Genomic DNA, 21,816 nt, shown 5'->3' with positions numbered 1-21,816 from the left:
GGTCACCTCAGTGTATGTAAACTTCTGACCCACTGGAATTGTGATACAGTGAATTTTAAGTGAAATAATCTGTCTGCAAACACTTGTTGGAAAAATTACTTGCGTCATGCACAAAGTAGATATCCTAACTGACTTGCCAAAACTATAGTTTGTTAACAAGAAATTTGTGGAGTGGTTGAAAAATGAGTTTTAATGACTCCAACATAAGTGTATGTAAACTTCCAACTTCAACTGTATGTTTCAGTAAGATTGGAGTTTTGGCATTTATAGTAATTGTTATCAACTGCAGGCATGGAACGTACGTCGCAGAAAGTAGACGTTGTGGTGGCAGCTGCAGAGAGGTCTTTGGGTGTGCGAGACTTGACATCAGAAGAGTTACAGGGTGTGTTAAGTGGTGGTGTCCCATCCTTTCAGGCTGTTGGCCTGAATTAGGACTAAATTGATTTTTTTTTATTTTACTATGCAAGTCAGTTAGGATAAATTCTTATTTTCAATGACGGCCTAGGAACAGTGGGTTAACTGCCTTGTTCAGGGGCAGAACAACAGATTTTTACCTTGTCAGCCCAGGGATTTTATCTAGCAACCTTTCGGTTACTGGCTCAACGCTCTAACCACTAGGCTACCCTGCCACCCCAATAGTGGAGCATGGTATCTATTATTATATATTTATTATTATTTTGTGAGTGTAGTGTAAAATTGTAGGGTATTTGTTGTATTTTATTTTTAGCAAAGTATAAGGGAGTTAAACTCCAGTCTAGTAGGTGGCGGTAAACCTCACCGAAGAAGAACAGTAGGTGGCAGTGTTTGCAGCTAAAGGTTGGATGCGATCCGCCAAACCAATCTCAAAGAAGAACATATTTGCTAACGCCGCATTTTCGAAAATGACATATCTCGAGTTCAAGTTTGAGGACGAAATAACTAAATACATTCGGGAACAAGAATTGGCAACGTCACTGAAATTCGTAACATTGGGAAAGGACAAAAGTTTTGGACAAAATGGTAAGTTGTCTTGTCTTTTTTTTGTATAACTAGTAGCTAACTTTTGCTACTCTCATCTATAATCATGCTAGCTAAGTTAGCTAGCTAGCATAACAGATTCCAAGCGCTCGACCAGAGAGGAACTTTGTTAGTTTCCCTACAAGCCTATCATTCTAATAGTAATATATCATATTGTTGACCTTTTTAACAGATGCACAGCCTTTGGCACGGAAAAAACTCAGCTGGGAGAGTAAAAGTATCCCGTTCAATGGTGTTCCGTTTCAAGTTGTTGGCACAAAGACGTATGAATGCCACCAGGGCAAAGACAGACAGACAAAAGCCAAAGAGAAATATGCTGCTGAAAGGGACAGGAAGGAAGTAAGTTCATAGACGGATCACTGTCATTTACACCATACACTTCATAACATTTAGTTAGAATAATGTTGAAGTACTAACAATGGAATGTTCCTCAATAAGATGGGACTTTAAAGGGTTGTCCTAACTCTGGTCACTAAAGATCCCATGGCACGAGTATGTAGGTGGGGTTAGGGTGGTGAGTTTCCCTGTACACTGTAAAGAGCTTTGGGTGTCTAGAAAAGTGCTATAAAAGTCAAATGTGTTATTATTAGCTGAATGTATTTTGTATTATCTTCCGTAGCTTGAAGACCATGCCTTTGTAAAGAGACGGAAACTGGTACAAAATACCAAAAAGGTGGACTGCAAGGCTATAATAAACATCGCCCACGTTATTCGCTTTCCTGATTTTGAGGTAAATATGAAAAAGTTAAGGTCTACGACTACTGTTGGTCAAAGTCTTAAGGCCGTGTTTACACAGGCAGCCCATTTCCAATTATGGATAAAAGAGCTGATCTGATTGGTGAAATGTGTGAATCAGCCTAACACCGTACATAGTAACAGTACATATGTAACAAATACCACAATTTTTTTATGTCTAGATTGAGGAAAGTACAGTGTGCTCTAAAAAGGAGGCCTCCCAAATTCTGAAGGCAGCACTAAGTGAAACACCCAGCTCCGTGAAGGCAGAGGTTGTCTACTGCGTCAGGTTCCCCTCCCTCTCTGAGCACAGCTCACATGCAGTTGTTGGCGAGGTAAATATAACTATAGAGTGTTGGTTAAGTTACCCACTGACCCCTTTATGATAAACCCATGTATTGTTTCTCCAACAGGCAGCTTATGTTAGGGAAGCTGTAGATGCCAGGCTGAGAGAGAAGATTGAGCAGCTGACTCTGTCTGGTGTGAGAAAGATGACTGAAATGAAGTGTCATCTGAACACCTTTGTAGTGGAAGAGCTTTTCCATGGAGAGCAGCCCCCTCCACCTACTCGCAGGCGCTATTACCCCACTGACAGTGACATAAGAAATGTCATGTTTAAGACCAAGCAGGCCACCAGAGACTCCAACATTGACCGTCCATACGAAGGTCCATCTGGAAGAGGAAAGAACAGGTCCTCTAGGAAGCTGTTGCGGTTACGGAGGCAATGTGCAGGATATCTTAAAGAGATCACAGAACTCACTTATCATCTCCAAGAGGAACAGTACGTGACTGATCTGTCTTCACAGCTCAGAAGCGTGTTGCTGGATATGAAGGCCCATGTTCCACAGGATAAAGGCCTTCCACTGACCTTTTCTCCAAGGAAGAGAAAAGCTGAGACGGACATGGAACCCCTACCAACCAAGAGTGTGTCACACCCTTTCATAGATGGGTTAGAACAGCATACAGAGGACATAGTGAGTGTGGATACGTTGTTGGCATTGAGCCTAGGTTAGTAGGACTGAGTGGATACCTTGTTGGCATTGAGCCTAGGTTAGTAGGGCTGATGACAGTGTGTGGGTTCTGTCACCGATTTTAGTATATTTTAGTATATTTTGGTTAGTGTAACTTTTATTTCAACTAATGTTAACATTCTGTCAACACAACTTGATAAAAACATGTTTTTCCGTCTCAAGATGTAAAACAAATAAATGACTATAGTAAGTCGTTTAGGAAGCATATATACACATACTGTTCCACTCATCTGCTGCTACTCTGTACTTTATTTTATTATTGTCTGTCCTGATGCCTAGTCACTTTACCCTGCACATTATCTCCTTGATCTGGTACTGGTACTCCCTGTATACAGCTGCACAGTGATCTGGTACTCCCTGTATACAGCTGCACAGTGATCTGGTACTCCCTGTATATAGCTCCACATTGATCTGGTACTCCCTGTATACAGCTGCACAGTGATCTGGTACTGGTAATCCCTGTATATAGCTCCACATTGATCTGGTACTCCCTGTATATAGCTCCACATTGATCTGGTACTCCCTGTATACAGCTGCACATTGATCTGGTACTGGTACTCCCTGTATATAGCTCCACATTGATCTGGTACTCCCTGTATATAGCTCCACATTGATCTGGTACTCCCTGTATATAGCTGCACATTGATCTGGTACTTCCTGTATATAGCTCCACATTGATCTGGTACTGGTACTCCCTGTATATAGCTCCACAGTGATCTGGTACTCCCTGTATATAGCTCCACATTGATCTGGTATTCCCTGTATATAGTTGCATATTGATCTGGTACTGGTACTCCCTGTATATAGCTGCACATTGATCTGGTACTTCCTGTATATAGCTCCACATTGATCTGGTACTTCCTGTATATAGCTCCACATTGATCTGGTACTTCCTGTATATAGCTCCACATTGATCTGGTACTCCCTGTATATAGCTCCACATTGATCTGGTACTTCCTGTATATAGCTCCACATTGATCTGGTACTGGTACTTCCTGTATATAGCTCCACATTGATCTGGTACTCCCTGTATATAGCTCCACATTGATCTGGTACTGGTACTTCCTGTATATAGCTCCACATTGATCTGGTACTTCCTGTATATAGCTCCACATTGATCTGGTACTGGTACTCCCTGTATATAGCTCCACATTGATCTGGTATTCCCTGTATATAGTTGCATATTGATCTGGTACTGGTACTCCCTGTATATAGTTGCATATTGATCTGGTACTGGTACTCCCTGTATATAGCTCCACATTGATCTGGTACTCCCTGTATATAGCTCCACATTGATCTGGTACTGGTACTCCCTGTATATAGCTGCACATTGATCTGGTACTTCCTGTATATAGCTCCACATTGATCTGGTATTCCCTGTATATAGTTGCATATTGATCTGGTACTGGTACTCCCTGTATATAGTTGCATATTGATCTGGTACTGGTACTCCCTGTATATAGCTGCATATTGATCTGGTAGTCCCTGTATATAGCTCCACATTGATCTGGTACTTCCTGTATATAGCTCCACATTGATCTGGTACTCCCTGTATATAGTTGCATATTGATCTGGTACTGGTACTTCCTGTATATAGCTCCACATTGATCTGGTACTCCCTGTATATAGCTCCACATTGATCTGGTACTGGTACTCCCTGTATATAGCTGCATATTGATCTGGTACTCCCTGTATATTGCTTCATTATTGTGTATTCTATTCCTCTTGTTACAATCCCCATATTTGTTTTTAACTTTGCATTGTTGGGAAGGGCTGTAAGCAAGCATTTCACGGTTGAGTCTACACCTGTTGTATTCAGCGCATGTGACAAATAAAATTTGTTTTGAAGTGCCCAAATACAGTAACAGGGTTGACCTTTTTAAATCAGACAATTTCAAAATATAAATTTCTGAACGTTTCTTTGAAACTGTACGTTTTACTTGTAAATTTTGAAAACAAAAATTTGAAAATCAAGATGTACCAATTTGTTTGTCTACAGGCCATTTTAAAAACAATGCAGAAATTGGAGTAAACCTATTTTGGGTTGAAACAAGTAACTATGAGTAAGGGCCAACATCATGACAAGCTTGCAATCTGAGGGGTTGGGTTAAATGCTGAAGACACCTTTTGGTTGAATGTAGCGGTCGACCGATTAATCGGAATGGCCGATTAATTAGGGCCGATTTCAAGTTTTCATAACAATCGGAAATCGGTATTTTTGGACGGCGATTATTATTTGTTTTAATTTTTTATTTATTAATTTTTTTTAAATTAAGGTTAGACCTTTTATTTAACTAGGCAAGTCAGTTAAGAACACATTCTTATATTCAATGACGGCCTAGGAACAGTGGGTTAACTGCCTTATTCAGGGGCAGAACGGCAGATTTTTACCTTGTCAGCTCGGGGATTCAATCTTGCAACCTTACGGTTAACTAGTCCAACGCTCTAACCACCTGCTTTACATTGCACTCCACGAGGAGCCTGCCTGTTACTCGAATGCAGTAAGAAGCCAAGGTAAGTTGCTAGCTAGTTTTAAACTTATCTTATAAAAAACAATCAATCAATCATAATCATTAGTTAACTACACATGGTTGATGATATTACTAGTTTATCTAGCCTGTCCTGCGTTGCATATAATCGCTTAGGTACACGTTGCTCCAACCATAAACAACAATGCCTTTCTTAAAATCAATACACAAGTATATATTTTTAAACCTGCATATTTAGTTAATATTGCCTGCTAACATGAATTTCTTTTAACTAGGGAAAATGTGTCACTTCTCTTGCAACAGAGTCAGGGTATATGCAGCAGTTTGGGCCGCCTGGCTCGTTGCGAACTGTGAAGACTATTTCTTCCTAACAAAGACAGCCGACTTCGCCAAACGGGGGATGATTTTCCGTATTTCACTTAAAGGAAAACGTTTTGTTTTCGAGATGATAGTTTCCGGATTCGACCATATTAATGACCTAAGGCTCGTATTTCTGTGTTATGTTATAATTAAGTCTATGATTTGATAGAGCGGTCTGACTGAGCGGTGGTAGGCAGCAGCAGGCTCATAAGCATTCATTCAAACAGCACTTTAGTGCGTTTTACCAGCAGCTCTTCGCAATTCTTCAAGCATTGCGCTGTTTATGACTTCAAGCCTATCAACTCCCAAGATGAGGCTGGTGTAACCGATGTGAAATGGCTAGCTAGTTAGCCGGGTGCGCGTTAATAGCCCTTCAAACGTCACTCGCTCTGAGACTTGGAGTAGTTGTTCCCCTTGCTCTACATGGGTAACGCTGCTTCGAGGGTGGCTGTTGTCGATGTGTTTCTGGTTCGAGCCCAGGTAGGAGCGAGGAGAGGGACGGAAGCTATACTGTTACACTGGCAATACTAAAGTGCCTATAAGAACATCCAATAGTCAAAGGTATATGAAATACAAATCGTACAGAGAGAAATAGTCCTATAATTCCTATAAAAACTACAACCTAAAACTTCTTACCTGGGAATATTGAAGACTCATGTTAAAAGGAACCACCAGCTTTCATATGTTCTGAGCAAGGAACTTAATCGTTAGCTTTTTTACATGGCACATTGCACTTTTACTTTCTTCTCCAACACTTTGTTTTTGCATTATTTAAACCAAATTGAACATGTTTCATTATTTATTTGAGGCTAAATTGATTTTGATGTATTATATTAAGTTAAAATAAGTGTTCATTCAGTATTGTTGTAATTGTCATTATTACAAATATTTTTTTTTTAAAAGAATCGTCCGATTAATCGGTATCGGGGTTTTTGGCCCTCCAATAATCGGTATCGGCGTTGAAAAATCATAATCGGTCGACCTCTAGTTGAATGCATTCAGTTTTACAACTAAGTATTCCCTGAATGAGCAACCTGGTCTCAGAGCATGTGGTATTATTCTGTACGTAAATCCGAGATACACTAAGTGGAGTATGTTTTGTATGGTATATATTAATCTGGGGATGTCCATCACCCATTCTGTATGATATCTTACGAAGTACAATTAATATTATATTTTATGAATTTGCAAAAACTATGCTATGTTACAAATTCAAGCTAGGTGGGTAATGTTAGCCAGGCTAGGGGTTAGGTAAGGGGAAGGGTTAAGGTTAGGGGAAGGGTTAGCTAACATGCTAAGTAGTTGCAAAGTAGCTAATGTTGTCCATGATGAAATTCAAACTCGCAACCTTTGGGTTGTTTGTGTTATACACCTACCCATCCACCTGACTTAAGTAACCATACCAAACGTAACATACAGTGTATTCAGACCCCTTCCCTTTTAACACATTTTGTTACGTTACAGCCTTATTCTAAAATGGATTACATTTAATGTTCATTAATCTACACACCATACCCCCTAATGACAAAGCGAAAACAGGTTTTTATACATTTTTGCTAATTTATTTAAAAAAAATCTAAAACAGATACCTTATTTGCATAAGTATTCAGACCCTTTGCTATGAGACTTGAAATTGAGCTCAGGTGCATCCTGTTTCCATTGATCAACCTTGAGACGCTTCTACAACTTGATTGGAGTCCACCTTCGTTAAATTCAATTGATTGGACATGATTTGGAAAGGCACACACCAGTCTATATAAGGTCCCACAGTTGACAGTGCATGTCAGAGCAAAAACCAAGCCATGTGGTAGAAGGAATTGTCTGTAGAGCTCCGAGACAGGATTGTGTCGAGGCACGGGTCTGGGGAAGGGTACCAAAACATGTCTGAAGCATTGAAGGTACCCAAGAACAGTGGCCTCCATCATTCTTAAATGGAGAAGTTTGGAACCATCAAGACTCATCCTAGAGCTGGCCGACCGGCCAAACTGAGCAATCGGGGGGGAACGGCCTTGGTCAGGGAGGCGATCAGAACCCGATGGTCACTCTGACAGAGCTCCAGAGTTCCTCTGTGGAGATGAGAGAACCTTCCACAAGGACAACCATCTCTGCAGCACTCCACCAATAAGGCCTTTATGGTAAAGTGGCCAGATGGAAGCCACTCCTTAGTAAAAGGCACATGTCAACCCGCTTGGAGTTTGCCAAAAGGCATCTAAAGGACTCAGAAAAAAATGGAAACAAGATTCTCTGGTCTGATAACCAAGATTGAACTCTTAAGCCTGAATGCCAAGCGTCATGCCTGAAGGAAACATGGCACCATCCCTCCGGTGAAGCATGGTGGTGGCATCATGCTGTGGGGATGTTTTTCAGCGACAGGGACTGAGAATGTCCTTGAGTCTGAATGTTCTTGAGTGGGCCAGCCAGAACCTGGACTTGAACCCGATCGAACATCTCTGGAGAGACTAGAAAATAGCTGTGCAGCGACGCTCCCCATCCAACCTGACAGAGCTTGAGCGGATCTGCAGAGATAAATGGGAAAAACTGCCCAAATACAGGTGTGCCAAGCTTGTAGCGTCATACCCAAGAAGATTCTGCTGTAATCGCTGCCAAAGGTGCTTCAACAAAGTACTGAGTAAAGGGTCTGAATACTTATGTAAATGTTTTTATCAGTTTTTTTTGTTAATACATTTAGCCAACATTTCTAAACCTGTTTTTGTTGTCATTATGGGGTTGTGTGTGTGGATTGATGAGGGGGGGGGGGAACAATTTTGTCAACTTTAGAATAAGGCTGTAAAGTAACTGTGTAAAGTCAAGGGTTCTGAACACTTTCTGATTGCACTGTATCATACTAATTTGAGTGTCCTGGATTTCCACGTACTATGTTATGTCTAGTCTTTGAGACCAGGCTGGAATAAGACATCGATTACCACTTTGCATTTAGAACGGGCCACCGTTGGTTTTATTATAGCTAATAAATAACCAAATCATTGAGGTAACAGAAACGTATGGCCTTTTCTCAATTGGATTTTGCTCAACTCCTTCGTTCTCGCTCTGTCACTTTTGATAAAGATCATATGTAAATGACGAGAGGGAATGTGGATGAAAAATGTGCTTGTATGAAATTCTCCACTCGTGCATCATCATGCAAATGATGTTTAAAGTGGTGGATTCCAAAATAAATGAGGAAAGTGATACAACCCAATGAAGTTAATTGTGCGAGACATTTTGTATGTAACCAACAATTTTCTTAATCAAGGTGGCAGGTTAGGAGAATGAGGTTATCTTAACCTGCTAAGTAAACATACCATCAGTATTGCGTTGTTCAAGTGCTAGTCGAAACTAGTCAACTCGGAAATGGCGACTTGCTAAGTGATGTAGTTGAAGCGGCAGGTAGCCTAGTGGTTAGAGCGTTGGACTAGTAACCGAAATGTTGCAGACAAGGTCAAATCTGTCATTCTGCCCCTGAACAAGGCAGTTAACCCACTGTTCCTAGGCCGTCATTGAAAATAAGAATTTGTTCTGAAATGACTTACCTAGTTAAAGGTTAAAAATAAATTAAAAATACGTGTGCTGCATTGAACATAGGAGGTGGTAAATTTCAGACTTTCCTAGTTCCGACTAGCTCGTGAACACGGGATAATGCCACCACATCGGCATACGTCTCATCACACACCATCTGATTGGTCGGGTAGATGGGCCTTGTGGTGTGTTAACTAGTGACGACCAATTCACTGGTACCGTAAGATAATTTTTCATCTGGCTATTTATTGATGACTAGTGATTGGGATTAAATCTGATCCTAGATCTTTAGGTAATAAAGTTACATTTTTTTTAGGCCTCTGAATGTGATCACTGGAATACATTCCTATGTCCTACTCTTCTAGCACACCTACCTGTTTTATGAGCCTGTCCGTTTTGTATTGAGCCTAGCCTGTCCGTTTTGTATTGAGCCTAGCCTGTCCGTTTTGTTATGAGCCTAGCCTGTCCGTTTTGTTATGAGCCTAGCCTGTCCGTTTTGTATTGAGCCTAGCCTGTCCGTTTTGTATTGAGCCTAGCCTGTCCGTTTTGTTATGAGCCTAGCCTGTCCGTTTTGTTATGAGCCTAGCCTGTCCGTTTTTAAAAGAAGCTCAGAATATTTCAGTCACCATCTCAGAAGATGTGGGCTAGAAAATAGACAGGTTGTGGTTATGCAATGATCTTTGCCCATCAATGTGTTGTCAATGACATATGAGGAGACCATGCATGCCTAAACATATTGCTGGAACTGTTAGGGTACAGTGAGAATACTGCATGCCTAAACATATTGCTGGAACTGTTAGGGTACAGTGAGAATACTGCATGCCTAAACATATTGCTGGAACTGTTAGGGTACAGTGAGAATACTGCATGCCTAAACATATTGCTGGAACTGTTAGGGTACAGTGAGAATACTGCATGCCTAAACATATTGCTGGAACTGTTAGGGGACAGTGAGAATACTGCATGCCTAAACATATTGCTGGAACTGTTAGGGGACAGTGAGAATACTGCATGCCTAAACATATTGCTGGAACTGTTAGGGTACAGTGAGAATACTGCATGCCTAAACATATTGCTGGAACTGTTAGGGTACAGTGAGAATACTGCATGCCTAAACATATTGCTGGAACTGTTAGGGTACAGTGAGAATACTGCATGCCTAAACATATTGCTGGAACTGTTAGGGTACAGTGAGAATACTGCATGCCTAAACATATTGCTGGAACTGTTGGGACAGTGAGAATACTGCATGCCTAAACATATTGCTGGAACTGTTAGGGGACAGTGAGAATACTGCATGCCTAAACATATTGCTGGAACTGTTAGGGTACAGTGAGAATACTGCATGCTTAAACATATTGCTGGAACTGTTAGGGGACAGTGAGAATACTGCATGCCTAAACATATCCCAATAAAAAATTTTGCTGACTGAGGGGACTGCATGCCAAAACATATTGTTGAAACTGTTTGGGGACAGTGCGGAGACTGCATGCCTGTTTAGTGGGGCAGATGTCTCCACCTGTAGCTGAATGAAAGAAACTACAGTTAAAATTGAATATAGCGTTCTGTCAAGATTATTTTTGACCATTTCAATGAAATAATGAGAACTCTCAAATACCTTTAACAGTGGGTCAAATAAAGTGATTTAAAGTTTATCTATCCATTTATACAATGGGCATCTTTCCACAAACCACCGTAAGAAAATGTGTTACTCATGTTATGACCAAGGCATTTCCATATTTTTTACGAATCGCACATGGATCATCATTATAGTAAAAACACACTTGGAATATCATTATAGTCAAAACACACTTGGAATATCATTATGGTCAAAACACACTTGGATCATCGTTATAGTCAAAACACACTTGGATCATCGTTATAGTCAAAACACACTTGGATCATCATTATAGTCAAAACACATATGGATCATCATTATAGTCAAAACACACATGGATCATCATTATAGTCAAAACACATATGGATCATCATTATAGTCAAAACACACATGGATCATCATTATAGTCAAAACACACATGGGTCATCATTATAGTCAAAACACACATGGGTCATCATTATAGTCAAAACACACATGGGTCATCATTATAGTCAAAACACACTTGGATCATCATTATAGTCAAAACACACTTGGATCATCATTATAGTCAAAACACACTTGGGTCATCATTATAGTCAAAACACACTTGGGTCATCCTTATAGTCAAAACACACTTGGGTCATCCTTATAGTCAAAACACACATGGATCATCATTATAGTCAAAACACACATGGATCATCATTATAGTCAAAACACACATCGGTCATCATTATAGTCAAAACACACTTGGGTCATCATTATAGTCAAAACACACTTGGGTCATCATTATAGTCAAAACACACTTGGGTCATCATTATAGTCAAAACACACTTGGGTCATCATTATAGTCAAAACACACTTGGGTCATCATTATAGTCAAAACACACTTGGGTCATCATTATAGTCAAAACACACTTGGGTCATCATTATAGTCAAAACACACTTGGGTCATCATTATAGTCAAAACACACTTGGGTCATCATTATAGTCAAAACACACTTGGGTCATCATTATAGTCAAAACACACTTGGGTCATCATTATAGTCAAAACACACTTGGGTCATCATTATAGTCAAAACACACTTTGCTTTGAAACAAATTATAAAATCCCAATGTTGATGCATTCATTGGGACAGTTTCAGATGAGCAGTATTGCATTCTCCATGTCGGCAGAGAGTAGACAGTAGGCCTTCTCCAGGGCCCTGTCCAGAAACAACACAAACAGCCCAGAGGCCTAAGCCATGAGTAGGATCAGATAAGGCCAAAGTAGTGGAATAGTGGTGAGGTTTTATGGCCACAGGAAGATGTTTTGGGTTGCGGTGATGTCGACGGGGGGGGTCTCTTTTTTTATTAATTATTTTATAATTGCAGCACCCTCAGCCCCCCTACTTCCCACGGCTATGGGGCAGGGTTAGTTGGTAGGTCAATTGTATTTTTTTTAATCACAAAGTGTAATTCATTCAAACTACATAATAGTAGGCTGATACACAGCCAATACAGTAGGTGGCAGCATGCCCCTAGAACATTTGTTAGAAGAAGAACAACAATAACAACATTTGGCCTCACACTCCAGAACAGTAGGTGGCGCCAAGGGGTTTGTGCTGATTGTACGGAGATTGTGACAGCCGGTTAAACGGTGTCCCTTGACAAGGCAAGAACAAGATGTAATGTCAGGAGAAGTGCAGTATTATCATAAGGAGACGTATACTTGGAATACGGAGGAGGAATGGAGGGAAAAAGATTGGCAGAGGAGGTCTAAGAGAGAGATGGAGGAAGAGGGTGAACTTGAGTCGGTGAAAAATGGCGAGAAAGAAAGGAAGTGGTAGGTGTGGTGAAGTTCTCGGAGCCCGAGGCTTGCACCGAGAGTCAGGATAAAGATGAGTCTGTGACAGTAGGAGTGAAGTTTTCGAAAAAGTGGACCCCTGCCTTTTGGCTGATCCATTTGTGGTTTCAGGATGGGTGAAAATAGAGTTGGGTGCTGTGCAATCGCTAAGGGTAACCAGTCTTGTGATAATTGTTTGTTTTTCTACTGGTCAGAGGGAGCAGGTGCTCCGTGTTAAATGAATGGAGACGAGATGTGAATTGTTTTGCTCTCAAGAAAAGGGCGCCATTGAAAGGAGTGATTACTGGGGTAGCGGTAAAAGCTGACCAACTGAAGGGGAAGATTCCCGGTGTTTGTGATGCTCGTCGTTTGGTGAGTGAGTGGAGAAACAGAAGAGTCATTGTTCTTTTAAGTTTTGCTGTTGAGTCTTTGCCCCACAAAGTGATGTTAAGATATATAAAAGTTATCCTGTACGAACTTTTGTGCCGACTACATTACGTTGTTACAGGTGTCAAGCTTATGAGCATGTGGCAGCAGTGTGTAGGAGGGAGGTTCCTAGGTGTGCAGAAGGGCATGAAGCAAAGGAAGAGCGTCTGCTAAATGACGTAAACGTAAATGTAAAATGAATGTGTAGCATTGGGGAAAGTAGTGGTATGTGTTAATTGTAGCGGTGGCCATTGGGGCTGGGGATCAGAAATGTCCCGTGCGAGAGAAGCAGGTTGACGTTTCCAGGGTTAGAGTAGTGCAGAAGTTGTCATACGCTGAGGCAGTGAAGAAGGTAGAGAAAGATGGGTCAAGGGGGAGGGATCCTGAGAAGAGTGGTGTGAGTAGTAGATCTGTACGGTAGAGGGATAAACCAACAAGTGATTAACAGTTGAAGTCGGAAGTTTACATACACCTTAGCCAAATACATTTAAACTCAGTTTTTCACAATTCCTAACATTTAATCCTAGTAAAAATTCCCTGTCTTAGGTCAGTTAGGATCACCACTTTATTTTAAGAATGTGAAATGTCAGAATAATAGAGAGAATGATTTATTTCAGACTTAATTTCTTTCATCAGTTGGTCAGTTTACATACACTCAATTAGTATATGGTAGCATTGCCTTTAAAATTGTTTAACTTGGGTCAAATATTTCGGGTAACCTTCCACAAGCTTCCCACAATAAGTTGGGTGAATTTTGGCCCATTCCTCCTGACAGAGCTGGTGTAACTGAGTCAGGTTTGTAGGACTCCTTGCTCGCACACGCTTTTTCAGTTCTGCCCACAAATGTTCTATAGGATTGAGGTCAGGGCTGTGTGATGGCCACTCCAATACCTTGACTTTGTTGTCCTTAAGCCATTTTGTCACAACTTTGGAAGCGTGCTTGGGGTTATTGTCCATTTGGAAGACCCATTTGCGACCAAGCTTTAACTTCCTGACTGATGTCTTGAGATGTTGCTTCAGTATATCCACATCATTTTCCTGCCTCATGATGCCATCTATTTTGTGAAGTGCACCAGTCCCTCCTGCAGCAGAGCACCCCCACAACATGATGCTGCCACCCCCGTGCTTCACGGTTGGGATGGTGTTCTTCGGCTTGCAAGCCTCCCCATCTTTCCTCCAAACATAACTATGGTCATTTTGGCCAAACACTTCTATTTTTTCTATCAGACCAGAGGACTTTTCTCCAAAAAGTACGATCTTTGTCCTCATGTGCAGTTGCAAACCGTAGTCTGGCTTTTTTATGCCGGTTTTGGAGCAGTGGCTTCTTCCTTGCTGAGCGGCCTTTCAGGTTATGTCGATATAGGACTCGTTTTACTGTGGATATAGATACTTTTGTACCGGGTTCCTCCAGCATCTTCACAAGGTCTTTTGCTGTTGTTCTGGGATTGATTTGCACTTTTCACACCAAAGTACGTTCATCTCTAGGAGACAGAACGCGTCTCCTTCCTGAGCGGTATGACGGCTGCGTGGTCCCATGGTGTTTATACTTGCGTACTATTGTTTGTACAGATGAACGTGGTACCTTCAGGCGTTTGGAAATTGCTCCCAAGGATGAACCAGACTTGTGGAGGTCTACAATTGTTTTCTGAGGTCTTGGCTGATTTCTTTTGATTTTCCCATGATGTCAAGAAAAGAAGCACTGAGTTTGAAGGTAGGCCTTGAAATACATCTACAGGTACACCTCCAATTGACTCAAATGATGTCAATTAGCCTATCAGAAGCTTCTAAAGCCATGACATCATTTTCTGGAATTTTCCAAGGTGTTTAAAGGCAAGGTCACCTCAGTGTATGTAAACTTCTGACCCACTGGAATTGTGATACAGTGAATTTTAAGTGAAATAATCTGTCTGCAAACACTTGTTGGAAAAATTACTTGCGTCATGCACAAAGTAGATATCCTAACTGACTTGCCAAAACTATAGTTTGTTAACAAGAAATTTGTGGAGTGGTTGAAAAATGAGTTTTAATGACTCCAACATAAGTGTATGTAAACTTCCAACTTCAACTGTATGTTTCAGTAAGATTGGAGTTTTGGCATTTATAGTAATTGTTATCAACTGCAGGCATGGAACGTACGTCGCAGAAAGTAGACGTTGTGGTGGCAGCTGCAGAGAGGTCTTTGGGTGTGCGAGACTTGACATCAGAAGAGTTACAGGGTGTGTTAAGTGGTGGTGTCCCATCCTTTCAGGCTGTTGGCCTGAATTAGGACTAAATTGATTTTTTTTTATTTTACTATGCAAGTCAGTTAGGATAAATTCTTATTTTCAATGACGGCCTAGGAACAGTGGGTTAACTGCCTTGTTCAGGGGCAGAACAACAGATTTTTACCTTGTCAGCCCAGGGATTTTATCTAGCAACCTTTCGGTTACTGGCTCAACGCTCTAACCACTAGGCTACCCTGCCACCCCAATAGTGGAGCATGGTATCTATTATTATATATTTATTATTATTTTGTGAGTGTAGTGTAAAATTGTAGGGTATTTGTTGTATTTTATTTTTAGCAAAGTATAAGGGAGTTAAACTCCAGTCTAGTAGGTGGCGGTAAACCTCACCGAAGAAGAACAGTAGGTGGCAGTGTTTGCAGCTAAAGGTTGGATGCGATCCGCCAAACCAATCTCAAAGAAGAACATATTTGCTAACGCCGCATTTTCGAAAATGACATATCTCGAGTTCAAGTTTGAGGACGAAATAACTAAATACATTCGGGAACAAGAATTGGCAACGTCACTGAAATTCGTAACATTGGGAAAGGACAAAAGTTTTGGACAAAATGGTAAGTTGTCTTGTCTTTTTTTTGTATAACTAGTAGCTAACTTTTGCTACTCTCATCTATAATCATGCTAGCTAAGTTAGCTAGCTAGCATAACAGATTCCAAGCGCTCGACCAGAGAGGAACTTTGTTAGTTTCCCTACAAGCCTATCATTCTAATAGTAATATATCATATTGTTGACCTTTTTAACAGATGCACAGCCTTTGGCACGGAAAAAACTCAGCTGGGAGAGTAAAAGTATCCCGTTCAATGGTGTTCCGTTTCAAGTTGTTGGCACAAAGACGTATGAATGCCACCAGGGCAAAGACAGACAGACAAAAGCCAAAGAGAAATATGCTGCTGAAAGGGACAGGAAGGAAGTAAGTTCATAGACGGATCACTGTCATTTACACCATACACTTCATAACATTTAGTTAGAATAATGTTGAAGTACTAACAATGGAATGTTCCTCAATAAGATGGGACTTTAAAGGGTTGTCCTAACTCTGGTCACTAAAGATCCCATGGCACGAGTATGTAGGTGGGGTTAGGGTGGTGAGTTTCCCTGTACACTGTAAAGAGCTTTGGGTGTCTAGAAAAGTGCTATAAAAGTCAAATGTGTTATTATTAGCTGAATGTATTTTGTATTATCTTCCGTAGCTTGAAGACCATGCCTTTGTAAAGAGACGGAAACTGGTACAAAATACCAAAAAGGTGGACTGCAAGGCTATAATAAACATCGCCCACGTTATTCGCTTTCCTGATTTTGAGGTAAATATGAAAAAGTTAAGGTCTACGACTACTGTTGGTCAAAGTCTTAAGGCCGTGTTTACACAGGCAGCCCATTTCCAATTATGGATAAAAGAGCTGATCTGATTGGTGAAATGTGTGAATCAGCCTAACACCGTACATAGTAACAGTACATATGTAACAAATACCACAATTTTTTTATGTCTAGATTGAGGAAAGTACAGTGTGCTCTAAAAAGGAGGCCTCCCAAATTCTGAAGGCAGCACTAAGTGAAACACCCAGCTCCGTGAAGGCAGAGGTTGTCTACTGCGTCAGGTTCCCCTCCCTCTCTGAGCACAGCTCACATGCAGTTGTTGGCGAGGTAAATATAACTATAGAGTGTTGGTTAAGTTACCCACTGACCCCTTTATGATAAACCCATGTATTGTTTCTCCAACAGGCAGCTTATGTTAGGGAAGCTGTAGATGCCAGGCTGAGAGAGAAGATTGAGCAGCTGACTCTGTCTGGTGTGAGAAAGATGACTGAAATGAAGTGTCATCTGAACACCTTTGTAGTGGAAGAGCTTTTCCATGGAGAGCAGCCCCCTCCACCTACTCGCAGGCGCTATTACCCCACTGACAGTGACATAAGAAATGTCATGTTTAAGACCAAGCAGGCCACCAGAGACTCCAACATTGACCGTCCATACGAAGGTCCATCTGGAAGAGGAAAGAACAGGTCCTCTAGGAAGCTGTTGCGGTTACGGAGGCAATGTGCAGGATATCTTAAAGAGATCACAGAACTCACTTATCATCTCCAAGAGGAACAGTACGTGACTGATCTGTCTTCACAGCTCAGAAGCGTGTTGCTGGATATGAAGGCCCATGTTCCACAGGATAAAGGCCTTCCACTGACCTTTTCTCCAAGGAAGAGAAAAGCTGAGACGGACATGGAACCCCTACCAACCAAGAGTGTGTCACACCCTTTCATAGATGGGTTAGAACAGCATACAGAGGACATAGTGAGTGTGGATACGTTGTTGGCATTGAGCCTAGGTTAGTAGGACTGAGTGGATACCTTGTTGGCATTGAGCCTAGGTTAGTAGGGCTGATGACAGTGTGTGGGTTCTGTCACCGATTTTAGTATATTTTAGTATATTTTGGTTAGTGTAACTTTTATTTCAACTAATGTTAACATTCTGTCAACACAACTTGATAAAAACATGTTTTTCCGTCTCAAGATGTAAAACAAATAAATGACTATAGTAAGTCGTTTAGGAAGCATATATACACATACTGTTCCACTCATCTGCTGCTACTCTGTACTTTATTTTATTATTGTCTGTCCTGATGCCTAGTCACTTTACCCTGCACATTATCTCCTTGATCTGGTACTGGTACTCCCTGTATACAGCTGCACAGTGATCTGGTACTCCCTGTATATAGCTCCACATTGATCTGGTACTCCCTGTATACAGCTGCACAGTGATCTGGTACTCCCTGTATACAGCTGCACAGTGATCTGGTACTCCCTGTATATAGCTCCACATTGATCTGGTACTCCCTGTATACAGCTGCACAGTGATCTGGTACTGGTAATCCCTGTATATAGCTCCACAGTGATCTGGTACTCCCTGTATATAGCTCCACATTGATCTGGTACTCCCTGTATACAGCTGCACATTGATCTGGTACTGGTACTCCCTGTATATAGCTCCACATTGATCTGGTACTCCCTGTATATAGCTCCACATTGATCTGGTACTCCCTGTATATAGCTCCACATTGATCTGGTACTCCCTGTATATAGCTGCACATTGATCTGGTACTTCCTGTATATAGCTCCACATTGATCTGGTACTGGTACTCCCTGTATATAGCTCCACATTGATCTGGTATTCCCTGTATATAGTTGCATATTGATCTGGTACTGGTACTCCCTGTATATAGTTGCATATTGATCTGGTACTGGTACTCCCTGTATATAGCTCCACATTGATCTGGTACTCCCTGTATATAGCTCCACATTGATCTGGTACTGGTACTCCCTGTATATAGCTGCACATTGATCTGGTACTTCCTGTATATAGCTCCACATTGATCTGGTACTGGTACTCCCTGTATATAGCTCCACATTGATCTGGTATTCCCTGTATATAGTTGCATATTGATCTGGTACTGGTACTCCCTGTATATAGTTGCATATTGATCTGGTACTGGTACTCCCTGTATATAGCTGCATATTGATCTGGTAGTCCCTGTATATAGCTCCACATTGATCTGGTACTGGTACTCCCTGTATATAGCTCCACATTGATCTGGTACTTCCTGTATATAGCTCCACATTGATCTGGTACTCCCTGTATATAGTTGCATATTGATCTGGTACTGGTACTTCCTGTATATAGCTCCACATTGATCTGGTGCTTCCTGTATATAGCTCCACATTGATCTGGTACTGGTACTCCCTGTATATAGCTGCATATTGATCTGGTACTCCCTGTATATTGCTTCATTATTGTGTATTCTATTCCTCTTGTTACAATCCCCATATTTGTTTTTAACTTTGCATTGTTGGGAAGGGCTGTAAGCAAGCATTTCACGGTTGAGTCTACACCTGTTGTATTCAGCGCATGTGACAAATAAAATTTGTTTTGAAGTGCCCAAATACAGTAACAGGGTTGACCTTTTTAAATCAGACAATTTCAAAATATAAATTTCTGAACGTTTCTTTGAAACTGTACGTTTTACTTGTAAATTTTGAAAACAAAAATTTGAAAATCAAGATGTACCAATTTGTTTGTCTACAGGCCATTTTAAAAACAATGCAGAAATTGGAGTAAACCTATTTTGGGTTGAAACAAGTAACTATGAGTAAGGGCCAACATCATGACAAGCTTGCAATCTGAGGGGTTGGGTTAAATGCTGAAGACACCTTTTGGTTGAATGTAGCGGTCGACCGATTAATCGGAATGGCCGATTAATTAGGGCCGATTTCAAGTTTTCATAACAATCGGAAATCGGTATTTTTGGACGGCGATTATTATTTGTTTTAATTTTTTATTTATTAATTTTTTTTAAATTAAGGTTAGACCTTTTATTTAACTAGGCAAGTCAGTTAAGAACACATTCTTATATTCAATGACGGCCTAGGAACAGTGGGTTAACTGCCTTATTCAGGGGCAGAACGGCAGATTTTTACCTTGTCAGCTCGGGGATTCAATCTTGCAACCTTACGGTTAACTAGTCCAACGCTCTAACCACCTGCTTTACATTGCACTCCACGAGGAGCCTGCCTGTTACTCGAATGCAGTAAGAAGCCAAGGTAAGTTGCTAGCTAGTTTTAAACTTATCTTATAAAAAACAATCAATCAATCATAATCATTAGTTAACTACACATGGTTGATGATATTACTAGTTTATCTAGCCTGTCCTGCGTTGCATATAATCGCTTAGGTACACGTTGCTCCAACCATAAACAACAATGCCTTTCTTAAAATCAATACACAAGTATATATTTTTAAACCTGCATATTTAGTTAATATTGCCTGCTAACATGAATTTCTTTTAACTAGGGAAAATGTGTCACTTCTCTTGCAACAGAGTCAGGGTATATGCAGCAGTTTGGGCCGCCTGGCTCGTTGCGAACTGTGAAGACTATTTCTTCCTAACAAAGACAGCCGACTTCGCCAAACGGGGGATGATTTTCCGTATTTCACTTAAAGGAAAACGTTTTGTTTTCGAGATGATAGTTTCCGGATTCGACCATATTAATGACCTAAGGCTCGTATTTCTGTGTTATGTTATAATTAAGTCTATGATTTGATAGAGCGGTCTGACTGAGCGGTGGTAGGCAGCAGCAGGCTCATAAGCATTCATTCAAACAGCACTTTAGTGCGTTTTACCAGCAGCTCTTCGCAATTCTTCAAGCATTGCGCTGTTTATGACTTCAAGCCTATCAACTCCCAAGATGAGGCTGGTGTAACCGATGTGAAATGGCTAGCTAGTTAGCCGGGTGCGCGTTAATAGCCCTTCAAACGTCACTCGCTCTGAGACTTGGAGTAGTTGTTCCCCTTGCTCTACATGGGTAACGCTGCTTCGAGGGTGGCTGTTGTCGATGTGTTTCTGGTTCGAGCCCAGGTAGGAGCGAGGAGAGGGACGGAAGCTATACTGTTACACTGGCAATACTAAAGTGCCTATAAGAACATCCAATAGTCAAAGGTATATGAAATACAAATCGTACAGAGAGAAATAGTCCTATAATTCCTATAAAAACTACAACCTAAAACTTCTTACCTGGGAATATTGAAGACTCATGTTAAAAGGAACCACCAGCTTTCATATGTTCTGAGCAAGGAACTTAATCGTTAGCTTTTTTACATGGCACATTGCACTTTTACTTTCTTCTCCAACACTTTGTTTTTGCATTATTTAAACCAAATTGAACATGTTTCATTATTTATTTGAGGCTAAATTGATTTTGATGTATTATATTAAGTTAAAATAAGTGTTCATTCAGTATTGTTGTAATTGTCATTATTACAAATATTTTTTTTTTAAAAGAATCGTCCGATTAATCGGTATCGGGGTTTTTGGCCCTCCAATAATCGGTATCGGCGTTGAAAAATCATAATCGGTCGACCTCTAGTTGAATGCATTCAGTTTTACAACTAAGTATTCCCTGAATGAGCAACCTGGTCTCAGAGCATGTGGTATTATTCTGTACGTAAATCCGAGATACACTAAGTGGAGTATGTTTTGTATGGTATATATTAATCTGGGGATGTCCATCACCCATTCTGTATGATATCTTACGAAGTACAATTAATATTATATTTTATGAATTTGCAAAAACTATGCTATGTTACAAATTCAAGCTAGGTGGGTAATGTTAGCCAGGCTAGGGGTTAGGTAAGGGGACGGGTTAAGGTTAGGGGAAGGGTTAGCTAACATGCTAAGTAGTTGCAAAGTAGCTAATGTTGTCCATGATGAAATTCAAACTCGCAACCTTTGGGTTGTTTGTGTTATACACCTACCCATCCACCTGACTTAAGTAACCATACCAAACGTAACATACAGTGTATTCAGACCCCTTCCCTTTTAACACATTTTGTTACGTTACAGCCTTATTCTAAAATGGATTACATTTAATGTTCATTAATCTACACACCATACCCCCTAATGACAAAGCGAAAACAGGTTTTTATACATTTTTGCTAATTTATTTAAAAAAAATCTAAAACAGATACCTTATTTGCATAAGTATTCAGACCCTTTGCTATGAG

The 21,816-nt window shown here is 40.6% G+C and overlaps 2 protein-coding genes across 5 annotated transcripts; both read left to right on the top strand.

Annotated features, from left to right (window-relative positions):
- The first annotated feature begins 807 nt into the window (after positions 1-807).
- LOC115163080 (uncharacterized) lies at positions 808-17,803 on the top strand. 3 transcript variants are annotated; one of them, XM_029715886.1, is made up of 6 exons: positions 808-999; positions 1,190-1,356; positions 1,637-1,747; positions 1,935-2,087; positions 2,166-2,802; positions 17,588-17,803. In XM_029715886.1, the coding sequence occupies exons 1-5, from the start codon at positions 822-824 to the stop codon at positions 2,763-2,765; spliced, it is 1,209 nt and encodes a 402-aa protein (XP_029571746.1). In that variant the 5' UTR covers positions 808-821; the 3' UTR covers positions 2,766-2,802; positions 17,588-17,803. The 3 variants fall into 3 exon arrangements, with proteins under 3 accessions (XP_029571746.1, XP_029572430.1, XP_029570940.1); XM_029715080.1 differs by lacking the exon at positions 17,588-17,803 and having other exon boundaries at positions 811-999; positions 2,166-3,012; XM_029716570.1 differs by lacking the exons at positions 1,190-1,356; positions 17,588-17,803 and having other exon boundaries at positions 809-999; positions 2,166-3,012.
- Positions 15,636-17,803, top strand: LOC115164684 (uncharacterized). Of its 2 annotated transcripts, XM_029717809.1 has the most exons (5): positions 15,638-15,826; positions 16,017-16,183; positions 16,464-16,574; positions 16,762-16,914; positions 16,993-17,803. In XM_029717809.1, exons 1-5 carry the CDS (start codon positions 15,649-15,651, stop codon positions 17,590-17,592), a joined length of 1,209 nt encoding a protein of 402 aa, XP_029573669.1. In that variant the 5' UTR covers positions 15,638-15,648; the 3' UTR covers positions 17,593-17,803. The 2 variants fall into 2 exon arrangements, with proteins under 2 accessions (XP_029574362.1, XP_029573669.1); XM_029718502.1 differs by lacking the exon at positions 16,017-16,183 and having other exon boundaries at positions 15,636-15,826.
- Positions 17,804-21,816: the final 4,013 nt, after the last annotated feature.

The sequence above is a fragment of the Salmo trutta genome, chromosome 1, assembly GCF_901001165.1.
Source record: "Salmo trutta chromosome 1, fSalTru1.1, whole genome shotgun sequence".
NCBI classification, from domain to species: Eukaryota; Metazoa; Chordata; class Actinopteri; order Salmoniformes; family Salmonidae; genus Salmo; species Salmo trutta.
Note: the sequence above shows the minus strand (reverse complement) of the source record. Positions and strands in the feature narration are given on the sequence as shown.